Below are 24,204 nucleotides of genomic sequence, written 5' to 3'. Positions count from 1 at the left end.
TTTCAAAAATGGGCCCCTGTGTTTCTTCAGTTCCTTGCAGGAAGAAGGGAGAAGAGGCCTCAGGGCCTCCCGGTTTTCTCTCCTGGTTTTAAGTTCCTGGTGAGTTGTCCAATGCCTCACCGAGGGCAGAGACAAAGCAGGGGAGAGATCCAGACACTGAGTCTTCCAGAAACCACGATTTTCGCTCAGGGGCCTGTGTGCCTCTCCCCACCCCCGACTCCCAGCTGGATGAACAGGCTCCCCTCTCCCCACCCAGCCCGGACCTGACCATACCACATCCTGTTGGGGCCCCGCCAGAGAAGGAAGAGGAGTCCCTCCCGGGCGTGAGGCAAGACCTTTCCCGCATGGCTCCCTCCAACCCACTGCCCCCACCGCGTCCCCACAGATAAAGGCCCAGGGCCGGCTGCGCGCCCTAGGCATCTCCGTGCGTCCTGCCTGCCATGTCTCGCCGCTGCGCGCTGCTCGCCTGGGCCCTCCTCGCCCTCCTGGGCCTCGGGGCGGCTCAAAAAGACTGCGGCCCCATCGTGTCCCGCCAAGGGTGGAAGGCCCAGGCGTCCAGGTGCAGCCAGAGGCTAAGACAGCCCGTACGCTACGTCGTGGTGTCGCACACGGCGGGCAGCGTCTGCGTCACTCCGGCCTCCTGCCAGCAGCAGGCCCGAAACGTGCAGCACTACCACGTGCAGCAGCTGGGCTGGTGCGACGTGGGCTACAAGTGAGTGCGCAGGGGAGGCAGGGGCTGGAGCCGCGGATGTAGCGAGAGAAGCGCGAGGGGGCGACGGGAGACCGCGGGGACCCGATTCTAGAGGCGCCTGCCGGATGCCGGCAGCGTCTTTGTTTCTCCCCCAGGGCGCCGCTTAGGGCTGGGCGCGTGCAGGCACCGCGGACCTGCAAGGGGGAGGGGAAGGGGCTGCGGTCCGAGCTCTGACCCCAGAGGAAGGGAGAGATTTTGCAGGTACAGGAACAAGTCCTGTGCACTGGATTCGCCTGGTAAAGTCTAGTGCCTGGTGAGGCCGGGGTTGGGGTTACGTCCCAGCTCCCTTTACCCCTGGTTGAGCCCTGGGGCAGGCATGCGCTTCTCTCAGCTTCAGGGTCCTCTCCCTCCTCTGCAAAGTCGACGGGGTCGTGGGCCACTCCATTGCTGAGCCAGCCAATACGCCTTAGAACACTGCCTGGCGTGCACTGGGAGCCCCCAGATGCATGGTCTGTTACTATGTGCCAGGATGTGTGCCAGGGGCTAGCATGGGGACCCAGCTGTGGACACAGAATCTAGCCCAGAGGGATGTAAAGACCAGCAGGCAGCAACAGGTGAGAAACAAGCGAAGTCCACGAGATGAATTTAGACGGTGATGGAAGCGCTGGATAAAGGGAACAGAGGGATTGACGAGAGAGCCGTGGGCCGCAGGGCAGTGAACTGGGGGTACTGCAGAGGTAAAGGCCAGGAGGCCGAGGGAAGGGGTCAGGCCTGGGGGACAGAGGTCAGGGTGGCTGGAGCTAGCTGGAAAGTGATATCAAGTGAGGAGGAAGAGGTCGGCAGGGGCCAGATGGCACAGGGTCTCGTGGGTTACAGGGAGGACCTCAGTTCTACTCCCAGACAGCAGCCATGAGAGGGATGCCAGCCGGCTTGGGGTCCAAGAAATTCCCACTGGCTGTGGTGTGGAGAACAGATGGCAGGGGCTGACCACAGAAACAGGGGCCGGGATTGGTTAGATCTGCCTCTGGGGCCCACGCCCGCCAGCTCCCTCTCCAGGGGACCAGGCTGGGGTCCCACACACGGATTTGTACTCTAATTGATTCTCGGGCCTCCGTAAGCACCAGAATCGCCTCACTGGGAATGCAGACTCCCAGGCTCCATCCTGAGAGATGCTTCAATAGGGCTGGGGTGAGGCCAGGAAATCTGAGGACCTCACTCGGAGAAATTGAGAAGCCTCCCAGAGTATCTCCAGCTCTTCTCGCTCCAGATATTACAATCCAAAGGTCTCAACTTCAAAATTTTGTTTCCAGGAGTTGGGCAGTCCAATTCTAAGTGTTTCCCTGAAGGAGTGAAGTCCAGAGAGTTTGGCTTCGGGGCCTCTGGTCTAAATCACTTTAGAGGAAACCTGACTGAAGTTTGTTCCTCCAATTGTAGGCTGCAGAGTCTGATCCCAATATTTTGAATCTCCCTTCCTTGTCACATCTTGCTCGGAGCCTCAGTTTCTTCACCTGTAAAATGGGGCTCCTGACCACCCAACCTGGTGGTGGTGTTTGATGTTTAAATGAGACGCGTCCATTTAACAAAGATACAGAGAGTACCAGTTGCTTGTGCTAGGGGCAGAGGCTGTGGCAGGGCCATGCCCAGCCCAGTCCTGGTGGTCAGCGTCACTGTGGTATTTCTAGTCTCTTCAGTCTGTATTCTGAGAATCTGGTATCCCAAGTGGTGATGTCAGCACCCAATATTAGGAGTTGCCATGTTCTGTGCATTCTTGACCACCTCATGAGCCAGAGGGCTGAGGGGGCCAATCTCAAGTCTCCAAAAAGCCAATCTTCTGGTTAATTCCCATGTGCTCAGATGCTCAGTCATGTCCGACTCTGCGACCCCATAACTGTAGCCAGGCTCCTCTGTCCATGGGATTCTCCAGGCAAGAATACTGGAGTGGGTTGTCACACCCTCCTCCAGGGTGTCTACCCAACCCAGGGATCGAACCTGGGTCTCTTAGATCTCCTGCATTGGCAGGTGGGTTCTCTACCCCAGAGTCACCTGGGAAGCCCAGCCACCTGGGCTTAATTCCAACGTGCCCAATCAAACTCGCTCAATCAAGACATGCTGAATGAGTACGTCTGAAGGATCTGCTTCTAGGATCGGAAGCCTCAAGGAGACAGGTGCTGGGGCTCCGGGGTTTGTGTCTGGTTGCCGTGCCAACCCTCGAGTCCCTGATCCTGTCAATCAAGTGCATCTCAGCAGGGAAGAGGAAGCAGGAAGCAGGCTGGGGAGCTTCTCAGTCGAGAGTCCTGAGAACTCACTAGTCTCCAGGACAGGACCTTGGGTAAATACTCTAAGTCAGCTTCCTCAGCTTAAAGTGGAGATGACGGCAGTGTCTGCCTCAGAGGATTCCACGTGAGGAGTCAACGAATCAAGCGCTCAACCAGTCCTCCAGGGAGGCAGGAGAGAGAGCAAGGATTCAGACCATGTGGACGGGAGTCACAGAGACCTGGGTGAAAATCCAGCTGTGTGACCTCGGGCAGGTGTTGCCACCTCTCTGAGTAGCTATGGGATGGGGGCAGTGGCAGCTCATGGAGTTAGGGATGCAAAAAGCTGTACCTAGAACTGTGCTTGCCAAATAGCAAGGGCCAGGGTCACTGTTTTTATTGTGGAAGATTAGGGGATAAGGAGCAGGGTTGCTGGGGAAATTGTGAGTGGCAGGGGCAGGGGCAGGGACAGGGGTGGGGTGAGCAGAGGAGGGAGAAGGAGTCCTCCCCCAGGAAGCCCTCCATCACTCTCCCACCCACAGTTTCCTGATCGGAGAAGATGGGCTCGTGTATGAGGGCCGGGGCTGGAACACCATAGGTGCCCACTCTGGGGCCACGTGGAACCCCATATCCATCGGCATCTCCTTCATGGGCAAGTACATGGGTAAGTGTCCAGCCGTCAGCGAGGGGGCTGACATGGGTCCTGGGGGATGGCACTTCATGGTGCATCGTGGCTGGGAGCCTCTGTCACCTACAAGCTCTGTGACCTCAGGCAGGATTCTGTTTCTCTGAGCCTCGTTTCCTCTTTTGGATCAAGTCCATTTCCAACCTCATAGTTTCAGTGATGACGAGTTCATCTCTATAAAAGTTCTTAGGTCAGTCCATGGGCTGGAGGATTAGGCTTAACCTGAGAAGTGCTTGGAGTGGACTGCCATTTCCTCCTCCAGGGGAATCTTCCTGGCCCAGGGATCAAACCCAGGTCTCCTGCATTGCGGGTAGATTCCTTACCGTCTGAGCTACCAGGGAAGCCCCAGAAGTGCTTGATAAGTGGCAGCTATAGCTGTGGATCAGATGGGAAGGTCTGGGGGCAGAGGAGGGTGAATAAATGATCATCTTGATGGCCGACACTTGCGGAGGGCTGGCTCTACACACAGTCACTCATCTTGCCGTCCCCCAGCCCTGTGGGCAGGTGCTGTCATTCTCCCCTTTCACAGATGAGAAAACTGAGGCACAGAGCAGTGGCAGACCAGGTTCTGGGCCCAAGTGGGCCAGCTCCGAGTGCAACATCACAGCACTACCCACACTCCCTCAGTCCTCGGAGGAAGCCCCAGCCTAACTCCTGCCTCTCCCCCAGATCGGGCGCCCCCGGCCCAAGCTCTCAAGGCGGCCCAGAGTCTGCTGGCTTGCGGCGCGGCTCGGGGATACCTGACTCGTAACTACGAGATCAAAGGACACCGGGATGTGCAGCAGACGCTCTCTCCAGGGGACAAGCTCTATGAAATCATCCAGCAGTGGCCACATTACCGCCGCGTGTGAGGTCCTGCCCGTCTTCTCACACCCCACCCATCCCATCAGAAACCCCACTGCCTCCCCCTGCCCCAATAAAGGCGAAGCTCAAACTATATTCCTGTGTCCTGCCATACACCTCTTCTCTCTCCCTCCCACAGACCTCAGCCTCACACCACCCCCTCCCCCACCACCTCCCAGAGCCCTGACCTTGCTGGTGCTCAGAACCCAGAGGTCCCGACCCTGAACCAAGACCCCAGTGATCCCAGCTCGGAAGCAACATCACAGCTCAGAACCCGGAGGTCTCAGGTCAGAGCGCCAGGAATTAGCACCAAGTCCGCTGAGACGTCACCACCAGCAGCTCAGGGGTCCTCACCTCCCGGACAGTGAGCCATGCTACAAGACACCCCCTCTCTACCTCACCACCAAAGACATCCAGTGCAGCATCTCTGCTTGGATCGCTGTGGGGATGAGCTACTCACTCCCAACCCTCGGATACCCCCCTTCATTGCTTTAAAGTGCGGGAGTCTTTCCTGAGCCTGTACCCCCATCTGCCTCCCAGTCATAGCCAGAAATACACACAGGTCCCAGTTTATACACCCTGCCATTCCAGTCACCAGATCTTCATTTCTCCCCACTCCACCCTGACCCTTCAGTCATAAACTGAGGGATCCCAAAGGCAAATATGTTTATTTACAAAACTCACTTACCCTCCCTCCCAGCATGCCATGCCCACGGGAGGGGGTGCGGTGGGGCCTCACACGCCTGAGACCCCTAAGAGCACCAGGAGGGGCGGGGCCAGGGAGGGGGCGGGGCCAGGACACACCGGCCCCGCCCCCACGCCGAATCCAGCGGTGGGTGGGGTTGGAGGAGCAGTAGTCTGCATCCGAGGTCACGACCGCGTGTCCAGTCGGTTCATGTATTCCTGCAAGGCTTTCAGGCGGGCATCTATTTCGGCCATGTCAGCCGCCTGGTGGTCTGAGCTGTACTCTGTGAGAGCAGGCGTGGGTGTGGGGGTCTGTAAGGGGCCCCAAATCCTGCCCTCGGTACCATCCCAGCGGGCTCTGGGACAGGAGAGGGGGAGGTGTGGAGTCCCAGGCTCACCTTTGATGGGAACCCAGCCCCCCGAACTGGCCAGGCGTCTCTGATGGCGACCACGTTCAAGGGGGGTGGACTTCTGCTGCTGGGGATGGCAGGAAAGGGGGTCAGGCACCCTCTATTCCCTCACCCCCCAAACCCCACCAGAAATTCTGAACTAAAGGACCTCACAAAAATAAGGGGTGACATCTGCTGAGCACTTATGCAAAACAAGCTCCTTGTATCTTCACCAGAACCTTCTGAGGTGAATACTATTACCATTCCCATTTAGCTGATAAACTATTGATAGCTACAGAAGCTAAGTAACTCCCTCAATCACACACGTTATAGCAAGAAGAGGCAGGTTTTTTTTTGTTTTTTGTTTTTTGTTTTTTTTTTTTTTGAGGCAGGTTTTAAGACCTGGCAATTTGAGGCCAGAGCCTTGCTGTTAATCCGCATCCCCTGCGACTCAGTGGTATAGAACCTGCTGGCCAATGGAGGAAGTGCGGGTTCCATCCCTGAGTCGGGAAGATCCCCCTGGAGAAGGAAATGGCAACCCACTCCAGTATTCTTGCCTGGGAAATCCCACGGACCGGGGAGCCTGGCGGGCTACAATCCGTGGGGTCGCAAAGAGTCGGACACGACTTAGTGACTAAACAACAGCCAGCCTCCACCGCACCGTCATTCTCCCCTGCAACCCAAAGGTCTCAAAACTCTGCCTCCAGAGGAAATCCGAACCGCCCTTTACAACCCGGCCCCCTAGAATGGAATCATGGGAGAAAAAGAGCGGAGCTTCTGGTGGTTTAATGCTGCCCCTCCTTCTCCAAAGCCCGAGGAAAGACACTCACTGTATTGAACCCACTCCACGTGGTGGGGCTGGGCGGCTTCCCGCGGCGGTGAACGCTGAGAGGAGGGGGTTATCAGAACCAATGCGAAAAGTCTGGGGCACCTCCCATCTCGCACTGTTCCAAGCTTTCAAGGCTCCAGCCTCCATCACCCAATCTCCCCTCAAAAGAGTGTTTCGAATCTCCCCAGACATCCGTTTGGAGGCGGTCCTTTCCCCCAGCCCAAGTTTTACCCTCGAGGGAGGGACTCGGAGAAATCCTCTAACTCGCTGCAGGAGCTGGCGGACGAGTAGCGGCTGCGGAAACTGTCCACTAGGGGGAGACGGAGAGTGTGAGCCTCGCGCACTGGCCACAGTCCTGCCCAGCCCTCCCGCCAGCCCAGTTACCCGAGGAGCTGCGGTTTCGGGAGCGGTTAGCCGCGTCTCCTCGACCAGTCACCGCTGCCGGCGGCCGAGTCTGGCGAGACCAGGAGACAGATGGGCCGTCCCCACTTCCTCCGCTGCCTAATCGGTTCCGCTGCTGCTGCCTGGGGAACGACAAATGAGGCGTCCACCTGTGCGCCCAATCCCGGGAAGGGCGTGGCTGCGCCCCTGCGGGTCACAGCTAAACAGGGGGAAACCATGCGGAGACACAGACCAGGGAGGGGTGTGAGAGACAAGCCAGGGCGAGAGGGGAGTCTGGCGATCAGGAGAGGCGATGGAGGTCGGGCGGGAAGCAGGAGCAGGCGGACAGGTGATGGAGATGGGAGAAGGGGTTGGATGAAGGCCTGCTTCAGAGCGGCAGGGAAAGGGGCAGGGCTACGGGCAGGTGAGGAGGAAACATGCTCTAACTTCATCTTGATCTCTCTCTGCTTCTTCTCCTTGGCTTTCACAAAGGCTGTTGGGTCGAAACGGGGCACGCGACCACCTAGGACCGGGTGGGGGTGGGGTGTGGAGAGAAGAGGAGGTTGGGGTCACCGGATCACGCCCCCACAGTTCTAGTCCCACCCACCTCCTCCCACGGGCAGGGCAGGGCCGTCACGGACCTGTTGGCGAGGGCGAGGGGCGGGCAGGGCGACCTCGACCCCGGCCCCCGCGGCCGCTCTCCCGGGATGAAGAGCGGGCGGCGCCACGGCCACGCGACGTGGAGCGCTCCCGGGACGTGGAAGCCCTATCTTCCCGCGCCGAGGACGGCACCACCGGCAGGGTCCGTCTCCTGGGAGCACAGACGCAACCCACTGTAAGTTTCCCACCGGCGACAACACTCTTCCCGGACTGCACCATCTTCGAACCTTCAGTCCCAACCCCCCCCCCCCCCCCCGCCGCCCCGGCAGTCAACTCTTAACATTCACATTCTTACACACGGTCCTCACAGACCTCTTTCCCCCGGGCTTCACCGCTCAGAACCCCCCAACCAACCCCCTAAAAAAAACCATCTGTCAGTTCCCTACATTCTAACACATCCTCTCAGAAGACCCTTCTCCCAGAGGTCTCCCAAGCTCCCTGGAAATCATCCCCAATTTTTCAACACGCACCCCAATATATGCCAGCAAAAATCACCAGGATCTCTATCTGCTTAGCCACGCCCTCTCGCTCAACTAACCTTCAGGCTCCGCCCCTCTTCGGTCCCTAGCTCCAGGTCCGGCCTCCCAAATGCCGCCTCAGACCTGCCCATCTCTCTACAGACCCCGCCCATTGTCTTCAACTACAGACTTCTTCCCTAAGCCGCTGGCAGTCCATTAGGTCCCTCCCATCCCTCCATTCCCGCCCACCCTCAGGCCCCACCGGTCCTCTCCATCCTACCTGGGCCCCGCCCCGTCGCTAAGGCCCCGCCCAGCCACCTGGGCTCCGCCCCGCCCATCTCGCCCCGGAGCCCACCCGCAGGTCCGCAGCGCCGAGGCCCCGCCCCGGGCGCGCCCCTCACCCCCTCTTGTACAGGGCCAGCTCGGTGTTCAGCGCCTTCAGCCGGGCACGCAGGCTCCGCTCCGACGCCTTCACCTCTTCGAGCTGCCAGGAGGGAAGAGGGGCGTGGAGGTCCAGACTGAAGCCAAAGTCCGGGCCCCGCCGGCCGCCCCGCCCCCTCACCTCCTTGGCCAGGCGGCGGCAATCCTGGCTTCGGCGGCCGGACCCGCGGTGCCCGAGGCCGCGCTCTTGCCGCAACTCCAGCTCCAGGCCGCGCACGAGCCCGCGTAGCGACTCGACCTCCTGGCGCGCCGCCCGCCCGGCCAGCGCCTCTTCGCGCGACCTGCCCAGCTGGGCCTCCAGGTCGCGTTTCTCAGACGCCAAGCGCGACACCCTGGGAGGAGGAGGTAGAAGGCGAATGCCGGGGCCGGGTGAGGGCCAAGGTCCCATACTCTGCCCTCCACCCAGGTGGGCACACACAGCTTGTTGATCGGTAATTGGAGAAATGCAAATAAAAACCACCAAGAGATGCTGGGTTGACAGGACCTTTTTAAGACAAGGATCCAGCTCTCAACGTCCACACCCACCAGTCCCAACATCACCTGACACTAGGCAGATACACAGGACCGCGGAGGAAGGCGCCCCAGAAACCTGAATCTGATTAACCTATCGGCTTAACAACCACTTCACGGGAAATACAGGGGACTACATGAATCACAGTGATAAAGCCAACAAGACCCCTGGTGGTCCAGTGGTTAAGACTTCGCCCTTGCTTCCACTGCAGAGGGGAAGGGGTTCGATCCCTGGTTGGGGAACTAAGATCCCACAAGCCATGTGGCAAAAAAAAGAAAATCCAGAATGTGGGAAACTGTATAAATAAACTGGCTTCTTCCACAAAGCAGCAGCATGAAAAAAGGAGGTAGAGGGGACTGTAATAAATGAAGAGACTTAAGAAACATATCAACAAACTGTAATGTGGGGCCGTATCTGAATACTTATTCACACAAGCAAATTACAAAAAGACATTTGTATACCCTGGCATTAAGGTATTTTTGTTAGCTTTGTTGGATGTCATAACAGTGCTTATGTTTGTTTGCTTTTATCAAAAATAACCTTATATGTTAAAAGATACATATTGAAGTGTTTACAGAGGAGATCCAATATCTGGGATTTGCTTCTCAGAGGACAGGAAAGGGTGTAGATCAAATAAGATGGGCAAAATCTGTTAGATAACCATTGAAGCTGGGGCACAAGTACCTGTGTGTTATACTACTACTTCTGTGCATGCTTGGGATTTTTCCTAATTAAACGTTTTTTAAAACCCTGTGGCTCCCCCACACTCTCCAAGGAGCTTCTTCATTTGGTCCCTTCCAGCTGACTTCCCCGCTCCCCTCCTCTCCTCCCACCTCCCTCTCCCACGATGCTCTTTGCAAATGCAGTTCCCTCCTCCTGAACCATCTCTCCTCCTCCTGGCAGGAATGACTCCACTCATCCTCCAAACATCAAGTCCCCAGTGAAGCCTGCCTGGCCCCCCACCCCAGCCAGGGGTGAGGTCAGGTCCCTCAAGTCTCTGCCCACCTCCCGGCTCTCTGTACACTTCCTTCCCAGCACCAATCACTGATCATGATTATCTGTTTTCTATCTATCCTTCCCCCAGCTCTCTGGTCAAGCCCAGTGTCGGGATCCAGGTTTTGTGGCGAGGCTGACTGTACTCAACTCTATTCCAGCTCCTACAAGCTGTGTGACCTGGTGCAGCTTCACTTCACATCTCTGTGAAGCTGTATTATAATAATAACACCTACTGATAAGGTTGTAGGAATCTATAAAGAGTGCTTAGACCGTGTCCAGCACTGAGTGATGGCTCAATAAACATCACGTAGGGCTGGGAAGTGTACATGGCACACCGTAGGAACTCATTAAATGTTGGATGGGTGAATGAATGAATCTTGGCGTCTTTCCAAACTCCCTAACTTCAAGTTGGGAAGAGGACGGTTAAGAATTGTCTGGCTATGGCGCTCAGGGCAGAGGGCGCCGTCTTGTGGCCATCCTGGGAAACACATGCACACAGCCGGAAGAATCACAGGGTTCTCCAGCCCAAAGGGCTGCCACCGCTGAAAGGGGAGAGGTCTGGTCCTTCCTGAGCGCTCAGTCCTGCCACCAGCGCACAGTGGCTGAGGAAGGGAAAGGGGCTTGAGCTGATTGCTTGGATTCTAGGTCGAGGCTGGCCATATTACTTCACTGTGTATGGGGCAAATTCTCTAACCTCTCTGGGCCTGTTTTCTATAAAATGATAGTAGTGCCTACTTTGGGAGGATTAAACCAATTAAATCATTACGGTACTGAACAGAGTCCCTGGCACACAGTTAAATGCTCAATAAACATTAGCTACTGGTATTATTATTAATACTAAAGATAGTATTAGCCCTCCCCAATGTGTAGGACCCCACCAGATGGAGACCAAGTCTGAAGCATAGAGCAGGCACTCAGTAAATATGCTAGGAGCCTGTGCTTTTCTCACTTCACTCTTTCAGTCCCCTTGTTTTCAAAACATTCTCACCGAGCACAGAGCCTTCACACATGCTTTCCCTCTGCCTAGAACACTCTTCCCCACCCCAAGAACCTACCAGGTTCCTGTTACAGCCTCCCAAAGCAGAGGCTCCCTTTCCTGTCTCACCCCATCTCTATTTGCAATATACTCAGGTGGGTATGTGATCAACGTCTCTGCCCCCTGGGCGAGCACTACCCCATGGGCAGGGAAAGGTCAGCAAAAAAGAGGCGCTTGGTGAAGGTAGATTCGACTGAATAGAGCCCTGCCTCACACTCTGCCTTTGCACCTGCCTTGCCCTTTGCCTGGGACACCCCACCCTCACCAGGCAGTCAGGTCCCCCTCTGCATTCCCCCATCCATGGTGAATCTTCTCTGACTGCAGACATTATCTCCCCCACTGGACTGGGAGCCCCAGGAGGACAGAACCAGGACTGTCTCAGTCATTGCTGTGTCCCCAGCACCATTAACACATGGCGGGCACAAAAGAGGGGCACAGAATAAATATTTGGGGAATGAGGGAGGGCCATCTTTCCAACACTGCTAAGCACTGGGTCCTCCGGTGCATGATGGGATGTGTCCCCTCCCCCAGCCCCAGCTGCCCACCCCACCCCCAGGACTCACTGTTCCCGCAGGTGCCAGATCTCAGTTTCCCGGCCGTCCCGAGTGTCCTGGACATCCAGCCCTCGAAGGCGGCTTAGCTCCTCCTTTAGTGAGCGAATGATGCCCTGCAGGACCACAGGGTCCGGCTTGCCCTGGTACGGGAGGGGCAGCGGGTAGTGAATCCTGAGAAGGATTAGAACCACGGCATCTCAGAGGCCAAGAATCCACCTGGGAAAGGACAGGCGACCATTTCTGGCCAAACACTACTACATGAAATTGGTTGAGAGTCTCTGGGAACACTTTTGTTTTCCTGATGAAAACAGTAGATACAATTAGCAAGCACAGTTCTGTTTCATTCCCTTCCGCTTTGATACAGATGCAATGTCTGGAGGTCCGGCAGCTATTTTGTGACCAGAAAGAGATTAAGGATGAGGTCAAAAAGCCAATACGTCAAAGATGACAAAAGAAAAACAAAAAGAGAAGGAGCCTGAGTCCCTAATGAAGCTGTTGAGTAGCAGCCACCTACCTAGACATCTTGTTATGTGATAAACTACTGTTTAAGGCCCTGGTAACGGTTATCCTGATACTTGCAGCCAAACACAATACTAAATTACATAAACCTCAACACTGAAGATTCCAAAGGCAAGGCTTAAGCAATATCCCCACCTTGCCTTGGGTACCAGGGGTTCCTAAGTCTGAGCCACATCCTCTTCCACCTGACCACCAGCTATCAGCCTGGTGGGTACCCTTGTACCCACCTGTCAAACTCCACAGAGTAGATGAGGATCAGGTAGCGCTTGGAGTTGAGCTGGGCAGACCTTGAGGCCAAGGGGCCTGGGCGGCCCCCCATCTTTCGGTTCCGCAGGGACTCCAGATCTGTGTAGGTCAGCAGGTCAAGGGTGACCGACTCACTGCTCTGTTGGAGAGAATGGAGGAGTTGCCAAAAGACTCAACATGGCCACTCCCAGAGCACACAACCACACACACACCTGGACCATGCCCTGATCATTTGTTGGGCTAGATGGGCTTGCCTACCCTGAGGCTATGGGCCCCTGTGGTGCAGGATATCATCAGAGGGGCAAACTGGAAAGGACCTCAACTCTCAGCTACAGGAGACAGCTTAGTGCTGTGACTTCCAAGTGTTGTCTACACACCCCTGGGGGTCCCCGAGACCCTTTTAGGGGAGTACATGCAGTCAAAACAACTTGCGGAATAATACTAAGATGTCATCTGCCTTGTCTTGCTGTGCTGACTTGTGTACTGATGGTACAAAAGTCATGGTGGGTAAAACTGCTGGTGCCCATTAGCAGAATTCAAGCCAGGGGCATCGAATGTACTAGCAACTATTGTATATTCCACTCCTGCCGTACAGTCTCCACTGGTGGGGGGGAGCGGGGGCGGGGCGGGGAGGCAGAAAGAAACACACAAAGAAATAGATAAAAACAGAAAATGGAACCTAGGAATGTCCCTGATGAACCTGCAAAACTTATTAATTTTTTTAAATCTTGACCCTTGAGTACACAGATGTTTACTACTGTGTGTGACAAAATAGAAAGTCCACATTTGGCTGCATATCAAAGTATGACACTTTCTAAGAAAAGCACTTGTGGGACTGAACTTGGAGCTAAATTAGCCACTTTTTCATGGAACACTATTTTTACTTGAAAAGGTACTGACAGGCAAAACTATGGTTATTTAGTCTTTGATGTTTGGCAAGCATTTTCTCAAAAATGAACAAAGTGAGCCTGTCACTTGAATAAAAACAGCTAACAGTATTTGTTGGCAATGATAAAATTCAACCTTTAAAGTGAAAATTCAAATTTTAGAAAACTTGTGCCGGCCACTGCGGGCTTAACAGCTTCTCAATGTTGAAAGATTTTCCTGGCCAGATCAGTGAGGATATTAACAAATGTGACTTCCTGATACTGTATAATGAAATGTGTCAACCTCTGAAAGATCTGCACAATTCCATGAAGCAATATTTCCCAAATGACCAACTCCTGATGTTACAAGTGATATTACAAACCCATGATGTTACAAAATAGGTAAAAAGATCTTGCAAAGTACAAGATATGCCAATAGATTTTAATATGACAGAATAGGAAAAATTCATTGATATGGTCTCAGATTCCACATTGCAAGAAACCTTTCAGAAACTATGACGTATCCAATTTTAATGTGTGAGCAGAATTATCTGAAAAAACTATTAAAGGACTCCCTTTGCCAGCTACATATCCTCCTAAGACGGATTTTTTTTTTCCCTGCATGTATGGCAACCAGGACACATCACAACAGACTGAAGAAGCACATGAGAACCTAGCAGTTATCTATTAAGCCAGACATTAAAGAGATTTGTGATAATGTTTTTTTAAAAAAACGACATTTCTTTCTAAATAATTTTGGTTTTGAGACTACTATTCATAGAAATATTACTTAGGTCAATAACTGCTTTGTTATTGTTGTTTTTAAATGAGTTCATAAATATCTTTATATTTTTCTCAGTTTTAATTTATAACATGGCAAACAAATACTGCTAGATGAAACAGGCATAAACAAAAGCTCTTTGGTATCCTTGGTAATTTTTAAGCATATAAAAGGGTCCTGAGACCAAAAAGTTTGAGAACCTCTGGGTTAAATAAATCATGATGCATGGGTACACTTGAATGCTAAGCAACCACTAACAAAGATGACAAACTCAAAAGTTACAATAATAATAAAAATAGACAACACCTGTTTAGTGCTTATTGTGAGGCACTATTCTAAGCTTTTTACATATAACTCATTTAACCTGCATAACACTATGAAAAGGGGACTATCATTCCCACATTACGGATAGGGAGCCTAAGACATGGAGGGGAAGAAATTGGCCCCAGGCACCCAAGTAGTAAGTGGTAGTGATGAGTCTGACTTTAGCATCCATAATCTTGGCCACTATGCTATGCTGCCTATAGACACCAAAATGTTAACAGTCTAAGGCGGGGGACAGAAAGGGAATTAAGACTCTCACTTTATAAGTCACACACATTAATATCATCACAATTTTATGAGTGTAACTTTATCCATAATCAGAGAAATAATGCAGTTCACAGTTTTCAAATGATGTCTGAATAGTATCTACGTTCCAACCTGCTTCTTTTTTTCCTATTAATACTTTCAACTACTTGACATTTTTTTTTTCAATCGTCTGTCTAGCGGGAGCACTAGAATGTCAGGTTCGTGAGGGCAGATATTGTGTCTTTTGTTCAGTGTTGTATTCCCAGTGCCTGGCACACAGATTCCCAGTAGATAAAATGATTAGCTACATCCACTGATATGACTAAATTTTTATGAAATACTGTTGGATCTTTGTAAAAGGTTACAGAATACCTTGGGAAATTTATCAACTCTGTAAAATTAGAGATCTACAAATATACATACCACACATGTTCACAAGTGAATAGAGAAATGGAGAGATGGCTGGAGTGATTTTCATCAAAATACTAACAAAATATTACCAGGAGTGAGCATGAGGAACGCAGGGATTTTTACTTTCTTCTTTACATTTCTCTGTGACTTGAATTTTCTCCATGAGAATCACTGTCATCACAATTACAATGAGAATAAGCCAAGTACATTTGGGAAAGAAGAAAAGACAGCCCTCCATTTCCTCAATGAAAGAAAAGTAGAAGGTCTTGCATACATCAGACGGGCATCTACCCTCCCAGGGACCCAGAGGACAGAAACCTCCCCCAACTCTGGCCCCTACCTGGGTGAGGGCCGACTCCAGCATGTTACAGAAGATGCTGAACTGTTTGAAGTTCCCTGTCTTGTGAGTCAAATCTTCGATGACTAGGTAGAGAGAAAAGTCCTTCCTGAGGTCTGATCACTTGCCCAGCCCAAGGGCAATGCACCCAAGCTTTCCACCTTTCCCCAACCCCAGTGCCTCTGGCCCAAGGGATGAGTCCTGGACACCCTCCCCACCTTACAGAGCTCTGGTCAGGCAGAAGGGGCAGGTGGGCACGATCCTGACTGGCCTCATCTTCTGGGAGACACTGATTCTGGGAAAGGACAGGCGAGCCCACCCAGGCAGGCATACTCACAGCTGGCATCGAACTCGCCCCGCCACTGGTCGGCCGTCATCCGGTCCTCCACCTCCAGCTCTAGCACCTGCCCGGACACCGTCACCCGCACGGCGTGCTCCACACCCCGGAAGACGTAGTCTACCTGCAGGCCAGCTGGCTGGTCCATGGCCAGTGTCGCTGGAGAGGCGGACGAGACAGAGACCCAGAGGGGCTGAGAGCCCAGGCTCAGGAGCTGGAAGGCCAGAATCCTGGTCCCACCAGGCACCACCTTAGGAAAGAGACTCTGCCTCTCTGCTTCGTTTCCTCATCTGGAAAATGGGTACAGAAACAGCACCTACCTCATAGAGCTGGCATGAGGATGACATGGAACAATACAGATAAAGGCCCTGGGAACTGTGTTCTGCACGTTATTATGCCTAATATATGCTGATTAATAGAATATATGATTTCCAATAAGAGAATCATGATTAATACTATTATTATTAATCCTTATATGCATTATATATTTATTACTTATTCATTTATTCAAACATTTGCGAAGAAAGGTCAAGCAGGAAAGAGAGATGGAGCATTGAGATCAGGCTGGGCAGGGATTTTAAATAGGGGGTCAAGGGCAGGCCTTCTGTGGAGGTGACATTTGGGCAGAGAACTGAAGGAGGTAAGGGAACAAACCATGTGGCTACCCCTAAGCAGAGTGGCCCAAGTCAAGAGAAGAGCCAGTGCATGGTTAACATATTCTCCATGAGACACCTGAAGCATTTACACTGAATTAATAATTGATCTTCTTCATTAGTCCATTGCCAGTATAAGTACTTTCTCTTAGCCAACAGGACTACTACTCACCGTTAGTGCTAGAGGAGCTGGAGGAGGGGGCCAGGCCTCCATCCTCAGCCTGAGTTCTAGGGAACCATTCAGAATGCCAGCCCCGGGCTGCCTGGGTTCATAACCAGGTTCAGCTCTGGGCATGTACATGGGCGAGAAACTTAACCTCTCCTGGAGCCAGATTCCTTATCTTTAAAGCACATGCCCTGACATACAGAGTGAAGTAAGTCAGAAAAAGAAAAACAAATATCGTATATTAATGCACATATATGGCATCTAGAAAAATGGTACGGATTTGGAACCATTTGGTACGGAATGGAACCTACCTGCAGGGCAGGAATAGAGACGCAGATGTAGGAAATGGTCTTAAGGACACAGGCAGGGGTAAGGAGAGAGTGGGACGAATTGAGAGAGTAGCACTGACATATATACACTCTAACTCGTAAAACAGATATAGCACGGGGAGCTCAGCTTGGCTCTGTGATGACCTAGAGGGGTGGGGTGCGGGGTGGGTGGGAGGGACGCACAAGATGAGGGGATATATGTACATTTATAGCTGATTCACATTGTACAGCCGAAACTAACACAACATTGTAAAGCAATTGTACTCCAGTTTAAAAATAAAAAAATAAAGCACATGCTATCCTGGGTGCTGAGGATATGATGAGAAACCAGATTCTATCCCTACCCTCAAAAGGGTGGCAATAGTTAGAGACCTAAAAATGTCAAGAGGAGAAAGAGGATGCTAGGGAGGCGGGGGTTGCTCTTTTAGCTAAGGTGGCCAAGGAAGGGCCACCCCCTCCTCACTGAGCAGAGGCCTGGAGGGAAGAGGGGAGACAGGTGAATATCTGGGGAACAGGCTCCAAGTAGAGGGAACAGCCAGGCAACGGCTCCAAGGTGGGATGTTCCTAGTTCGTTCTGAAAACAGCAAGGAGGTCAGCGTGAGGGAAGGAGAGGGGAAAGTGAGGAGACCAGAGATGTAACGGGCCAGATGATGTTCCTGCAGGCCTTTGTAAGCCCATAGGAGGATAACAGCATTCATCTCCTTGGATTGGCGTAAAGATTAAATGAATTAATCATGTTAAAATCCTCAGCAAAATTGAGCCATGCGTGACACACACCAAGCATTCAATATGTATCGGCATCATCATCACTTTTTTTTTATTGAAATGTAATTGATGGACATTATGTTAGTTTCACAGTGACTTGACATCCGTACACGTGATGGAATGATCACCACGATAAGTCTAGGAACCATCCGTCCCCATACAAAGTTACTTCAATATTATTGACCATACTATGTGGCTTGCTTTATAACTGGAGGTTTGTACCTCTTAATTCTCTTCATCTTTTTCATCCCCACACCTGACCATCATTATTCTTGTTATTACTACTTTGTTTTGTTTCTGAGCTTGAGAGGGACTAGAAAGACAAGGCAAGCCCATTCTCTCCCAAGTGTACAGATGGAGAAACTGTGGCTCCTCAAGAAAAAGAGCGCCATCCAGAATCCCACAGGTGCTCCAAAGACAAAGCCACCAATGGCTGCCCCCGACTCAGATCACTGGGACCCCTCCTGTGCTTAACTTCCTTCTCTTCCCATCACCTCCTTTGGTTCTCACACTTTCCCCAGTTTAGTCCTTCCTGAAGTCTGATATTAGAAAATTTAATATTTTGAGAAAAAGACGAGCCCTGGGAATTCGCTGCTGGTCCAGTGGTTAGGACTCCTTGCTTTCACTGCAGAGGGCCTGGGTTCAATCCCTGGTTGGGGAACTAAGATCCTGCAAGCCACACACAGTGCAGTCAAAAAATAAATCAATAAAATTAAGTGCCACTATTTAAAAAAAAAAAAAAAGAGCCCTGAATCTCTTAGGTCAGTGATTTTTAATCTTTTTAGAGTCCTAGAGCCTTTGCAAATCTAATGAGATCTCTGAAGTCTCCCCAGATAAATGAATAGATCCAAAACCTTTGCCAAACAATTTCAGGGCCTGCCAGAATACCACTTCTGAAGCCCATCCACAGACCCCCTTTCTCAAAGACCCAAGGACAATTGCCTGAGCCCCAGACATCTTGAGAGGCTTCTCTGACCCTAGGTCCAGGCTAACTTTATTTGGGGAAGGAGTCTCTGGTGCTTTGGAGGCGCTGATGAAATCTGGAGACCACTTTCCCTCGGAAAATTCACACTCTCACAACTGTACTTTCATTTTCCGGAGTTTCAGAAGTGGGGCTTAATAATTACTGACCTACTGGCAAACAAACAGCTACACATTCAACATACCCTCATTCCCTGGCCCTCAATACGGGTGCCAGGCAGCGCTAGCCCCGCCCCACCGGGTGCTCTAAACCCCGCCCACCCATTCTGCCCCGCCCACGCCGCAAGCCAATCAGCGGCCGCGCAGTCCGGGTTACCAAGGAGTCAGAGACAGCTGCGGAACACCTGACAAGCCACGCAGCCTAACCGGCCCTAATTCACCATCCTACTCACCGTACCTGATCCGGGAGACAGAGGAGGAAGAGGGCCTGCCCCACCCCATCCCGGCTGCTAACCCGGCTCCGCCCTCCTCCTTACCCACTCCCGCACATAAGCCCCCCATTCATAGCCCTTCAGTTGATAACAGGGACTTTCTCATCCAATTGTGCTGATGACACACCCGCCCACCTCAGTCCCCAGATATTAAGCCGCTGAATATTTTGCCCGAATTCAACCCTCTTCTTACACCTGCCTCCCTCACCTACACAAACTTTACCCGCTCCCCTCCCTCCATTCCCTTCTAGACAGAATAACCTCCACACTCCCCAGCCAGTTCGACTCTCCCCTCCTGACCCCAGCTCCCCAACACTCATTCCCTATATTCTGGCCACGACCCCCTCTCCCAGTCCCCCATGTTCTACTGGGGCTCCCCCTACATTCTACTTGAATTTTGTCCCCCCTATGCTGTTCCGCCTGGATTCCGTCCGCATATCGGCCCAAGGTTCTACTCCACACACAGCCCATTTTTCAGCCTGTATTCCATAACCCTCGTATTTCATCTGGATTCCGTCCCCTCTCAAATTCTATGTAAACTCCCTCTCTCTCCCGCCGCCCACATTTTCCATTTCTCTTCTCTTGATCACCACGCCCGGACCCTGCGATCCTCCAGACCCTGAGCCCCTCCTCCCTCCTTCACGCCCGACCCCACCCCCACTGTCCTTCTACCTGCATCCCCCATCCTTGCTCTGTGACTCCAAGCAGTGAGTGCTCTGTGACCGCCGACCAGTGGCTCATCCTAGTTGCTGGTTTTGTTCCAGTACCAAGTCTCTCCTAGATCCTCTCCGCCTCAGCTTCCTGACACGTTCCCCCTCCCCAACCCAGCCCGGATGCCTTGCCTTAGAGGCGCCGCCCCCCAACCCCCACCCCCGTCAATCCGTGACGTCAGAACCTCCACTTCGTGCACTAAGTGTGGACTCTCCAGCGCCCCACTCTGGTCCACACACCTAACCCCATTTCCCTGGCCTCATGACATCATGGTTTTAGTGCACGAGTGCATGCGCGCACACACACACTCATTTTCCAACTCCCAGCCCTCTCATCTTTCACTAAAGTGACCCACCTGTGCATTTTCAATATTACATTACCACCCCAGCTCCTCTTCCCAAACTCTGCTCCCTGGATATTTCAGATTTCACAGCCATCACCCCAGGACCGACCAGAGCTGACAATCCTCTACGCTGGGCTCCCCCAAAACAAATCCACATCACCACCTCCCACACCAGACATGGGTAAATCCCCACCCCTGATGGTTGTTTCCCCACTATCTGCCACCCCCAAACAGTCCAGCCAGTCATGACCTAGTGCACACATGCACACACATGCGCACATGCGCGCACGCACACACACGGCCTGGCCTAAGTAACTCCTCCTAGCCCCATTCCAAGCTCATGGCCCCTGCCCCCCACCATCACATGGGTGAATTAGGGCTGAACAGATCCCCCTCTCCCTTAGCCCTGCACTCCAAAATACAGACCAAAGCCTTCCACATTATCCCCTTGGAATGTACAGACCCCAAAACCCTTTAAGACACCCCACCATGCAGACATCCATAGCGCACACTGAGGCCCATCACCACTCTCCGGGATATCAGACTCTACCTCCCCTACCACCTCTCAAAAGAGTTTGGCCTGAGATAAGCACCATGCCCACGAACAACCAATGAGTCACTGTTAGTTCCGCTCTCTGGTAGGTACTGTAACCATCCCCCCTTTTACGGAAGATGAAATTGAGACTTGCCTGGAATCCTGCAGTGAGGGTCTGGCACATTCACTCTCTACTCATTCCTCAGCGGCCCTTCCCTGACTACCTTCCAGTTCCTCCCCTAACCCTCTGCTCCTTTTCCTTCCAGAACAAATCAAAATGGGGCCTCACACCTTAAGCACGGTACATGATGTAAGTTGGGGACTCCAGGGTTCAGATCCTAACCTGCAATGTGACCCCGGGCAAGGCATTTAGCCTCTCCCAACCTCTCCCCATTGGTAAAGCAGGGATGAGAAGAACTCCTGCCTCACATAGGATTATTGTGGGAACTGAATTAGTCAGTATATATAAGGTGCTTCAAATAGTGCCTGGCACTCGGTCAGCTGTAACCATCTGTGCAACTAGCTGATGATAAGTTGGCAAGCCAGAGGCCCACGAGGGCACAGCCATTTTGATCATTCTTGTATCTTCAGCTCCCTAGGCCTGGCACAGATCAGCAGCTGCTTGTGAATTCATGCTCGATACCAGGAGACAGGGTTCAAGGCACTGGAGATACAGGCAAGGTCTTCTCCTCTCAGCTCACTCCTCTGTCACCTTCCAGGTCTCAGCTCCAGTGTCCCCTCCTGCAGGAAGCCCTCCCTGACTCGCAAGCTGAGTAAAGGACTGCCTCAACCACTTCAGGGTTCCCAACACCAGCCAGCACCAGGCCAACTACAAAAGGGGAGCTGAATGATGAAGAGTTCCACCCCGAGCTCTGAACTGACCTGTTTCTCAAAGTAAGGGCTGCAAACCTTCAGCTTCAACACGGGAGCTGGTGACAAGGCAGTATCCTGGGCCTGGTCCCAAAGCTAGAGGCAGAATCTCTGGAGGTGGGCCCAGGAGTCTGCATTTCCCACAAGCTTCCCCAGCACAAACTAGAGCTGAGATGATCTGCCCCTGGCCACCATATTCTGCCCAGTTTATGACCCCATCTAGACCCCAACACACAACCCAATACCCTCCCAAAGCTTAACAATCCTGCCCTATATCACAGGGAGACCTCTCAAGAAATGTAACGGTGAAACAGTACAAGTAACACCTTTAAGCACTATGCATATTTCCAGTTGCTGAGTTATATTCACTGGGCTACTTCGACGGCCCTCACTTCCAGTGAGGGACGTCAAAGTAGCCCAGTGGATATAAACAAACACTAATCTACATCAGGTAGTGGTAAGTGTTATGAAAAAAAATAAAGCCAGAGGGTGACAGGAGCTATTTTGGTTTGGGTTGTCAGTGAGAGCCTGGAGGAATTCAATGCAGACAGACGGGAGAGCAAGTACGTTTCCCAAGTGGAGATTTTATTGCTATGTTTGAGGGACAGCAAAGGGGTTGGGGCAACTGAAGCAGGATGAACAAGTGGGATTGGTGGGATTTGAGAGCATGGAGGAGGGGGAGCTGAATCAGGTGGGGCCTCGTAGGCTTGGCAAAGACCTTTACTGCATGAGATGGGAGCCATGGGAGGGTTATGAACAGGGGAGCAACATGATCTGACTTTTGAACTAACTTGACCGTGGAGTCAAGGGTAGAGGTAGGGAAGTCAGTGAGAAGGCCACTGCAACAAACCAGGTAAGAACAGGTGATGGCTTTGGCCAGAATGTAGCCAAGGAGGTGGTGAGATATGACTGGATTCTGGATGTGGTGTTTTTCTTTTTTTCAAGCTATGCTGTGTGACATGTGGGATTTTAGTTTCCCAACCAGGGATTGAACCCGCACCCACTACATTGGAAGCGCAGAGTCTTATAACACTGAACCACCAGGGAAGTCCCATGTGTTCTGAAGGTTGATCCATGAGATTTGCTGACTGACGGACAGCACATGGGTGAGAGAACAGGAAGGAGTGAAGGCCGACTCCAAGGTTTCTGTCCTGAGTACCTGGAAGGATGGAACTGTCATCAACTAGGTTTGGAGGCTGAAGGGGAAAACTCCAAGTTGAGTTTGGGACACGTTTTTGACGTCTGTGGGTCAGCTGGACTTCCAAGTAGAGAAGAGCCAGCCACGGCACACATGAGCCTTCAGTTCAGGGTAGAGACTCCAAATGGAGATGTATGCACTTAGAAACATCACTACACAGAGAGTATATGAAACCAAGAGACGGGGTGAGGCCGCCAGGTGAATGGTATAGCCAAAGAGGAGACAAGGTCATTCTACTGCTGAGGAAGCTGAGGCACAGAGGGTTGAACAACTCACCCAGTGGCAGGGCCAACGTTCAAACTCAAGCAACCCATGCCAGAGCCCACACTCTTAACCACCCCTGGCGTTATTAAGAAGTCTGAGTTAATTCACATGCAACATTTGGTAGGTGCCTGGCACACAGTTAGCCCTCAGTAAACGTTACGTGTATCACAAGCCTTCACAAGTCGTCAAAACACACCCTCAGCCCTGGAGTCTTCAACTCATTCCTTCCAACAATATTGTTCTTCACCTGCCCTGCATCCAAATCAAAGCTTGTTAACTGATGATGGCAGGGACCTCCACCACTCCACATCGCAATGTAATAACCCCCTGTCTTAAAACCTCCCATTAAATTGCAAGTCTGACCTACAAGGGCATTTCTACGTTTCACCATCTGCTGTATCCTACTTTACACACTTTCCCCTTTCAAGAGCCTTATGAAAAACAGAAAACACCCCCCGACTCACTTACTACCCTGTCTCACAACCTCTCACGAAAGCTCCCACCCGTGTTAAAGGCAACCCCTCCCGATTCTCACACTACCAGGTCAGATGCCTGCTCAGCCCATTCTCCCCCAGAGCACCCCCTCCCCCGCCAGGATCGCTAGCCCGACCCGCGAACCCGCAGCCCTAGCAGTCTCTCACCTTCTCCAGGGACACCCCTCCTCTCGAGCGGTTCAACTGCCGAAGCTCCAGCCCCGCCCCAGGATCCGGCCTTCTCGCTGCTGATTGGTTCTGGCTTACTCGCAGCCAAGTTCTCATTAGTCAAAACAGACGCCCGTCACTTCAGCCCCTCCAGAGCTTGCAATTGGTCAACTCGGAAGAGACGTTCCGAAATGGGTCGGGTCGTCAGTCTCCTCTCCAATCATTATTGGCTGGAAACTACTGCCAATCATAGAAAGAAGGTTGTTCCTCGGACAGGGGGAAATCCCGGAAGTACCTCTTTGACTCCGCCCACAACGCCCTGCGGCAGAACAGGCCACGCCCATGTGGGCGGGACTGGAAAGTGTCAGACGCGCATGCGCAGAGGGAGGTCTGCGCAGAGGGAGGTCTGCGCCGCGGGTTAAGATGCTACGGAAATGTTCTTAGCATGAACACTGGTTGAGATTTATCGTCGGTCGGTGTGTTCCAAGCCTGCACTTAGCAGTTTGCAGGCCTTGGCTTATTTAAAGTTAGCAAAAACCCTGCACTGTGGGAGCTATTATAATTCCCATTTTGTCACTAAGGAAATAGGCTCAGAGAGGTACAGCCACTGGCCCGGGATCACACAGCTTGAAAACTACCCCTGTTTTGGTTTAAGAGTTATCAACAGGATGGATATAGCTTACAGAATTTGATAGGGGAGTAAGGGAGGGGAGCGTTCTTTAAGAAAAGGAATACAAAACCACTAACACAAAATTCAGTATGGATATGAAATTTTACTTAGAATGTGAAATAATTACATATTACATATTTTAAAGAGCTGGCAAATACCACAAACATTGC

The 24,204-nt window shown here is 52.2% G+C and overlaps 2 protein-coding genes across 4 annotated transcripts; one reads left to right on the top strand and one right to left on the bottom strand.

Moving 5' to 3' along the window:
• Positions 1–296: 296 nt before the first annotated feature.
• Positions 297–4,567, top strand: PGLYRP1 (peptidoglycan recognition protein 1). The gene is made up of 3 exons (XM_043899554.1): positions 297–712; positions 3,486–3,607; positions 4,298–4,567. Exons 1-3 carry the CDS (start codon positions 441–443, stop codon positions 4,477–4,479), a joined length of 576 nt encoding a protein of 191 aa, XP_043755489.1. The 5' UTR covers positions 297–440; the 3' UTR covers positions 4,480–4,567.
• Positions 4,568–5,120: 553 nt separating this feature from the next.
• On the bottom strand, positions 5,121–23,484 carry CCDC61 (coiled-coil domain containing 61). 3 transcript variants are annotated; one of them, XM_043899553.1, is made up of 14 exons: positions 23,365–23,484; positions 15,478–15,636; positions 15,144–15,226; positions 12,157–12,314; positions 11,420–11,581; positions 8,435–8,645; positions 8,274–8,356; positions 7,396–7,565; positions 7,202–7,277; positions 6,758–6,897; positions 6,605–6,683; positions 6,375–6,429; positions 5,554–5,632; positions 5,121–5,439 (listed from the first exon to the last, which is right to left on the bottom strand). In XM_043899553.1, exons 2-14 carry the CDS (start codon positions 15,623–15,625, stop codon positions 5,342–5,344), a joined length of 1,542 nt encoding a protein of 513 aa, XP_043755488.1. In that variant the 5' UTR covers positions 15,626–15,636; positions 23,365–23,484; the 3' UTR covers positions 5,121–5,341. The 3 variants fall into 3 exon arrangements, with proteins under 3 accessions (XP_043755488.1, XP_043755485.1, XP_043755486.1); XM_043899550.1 differs by lacking the exon at positions 23,365–23,484 and adding an exon at positions 19,475–19,621; XM_043899551.1 differs by lacking the exon at positions 23,365–23,484 and adding an exon at positions 19,475–19,621 and having other exon boundaries at positions 5,554–5,629.
• Between the last annotated feature and the right edge of the window lie 720 nt (positions 23,485–24,204).

This window comes from Cervus elaphus, chromosome 4 (assembly GCF_910594005.1).
Source record: "Cervus elaphus chromosome 4, mCerEla1.1, whole genome shotgun sequence".
Taxonomy (NCBI): domain Eukaryota; kingdom Metazoa; phylum Chordata; class Mammalia; order Artiodactyla; family Cervidae; genus Cervus; species Cervus elaphus.
The sequence above is the reverse complement of the archived record's forward strand: the minus strand, read 5'-3'. Positions and strand labels throughout refer to the sequence as shown.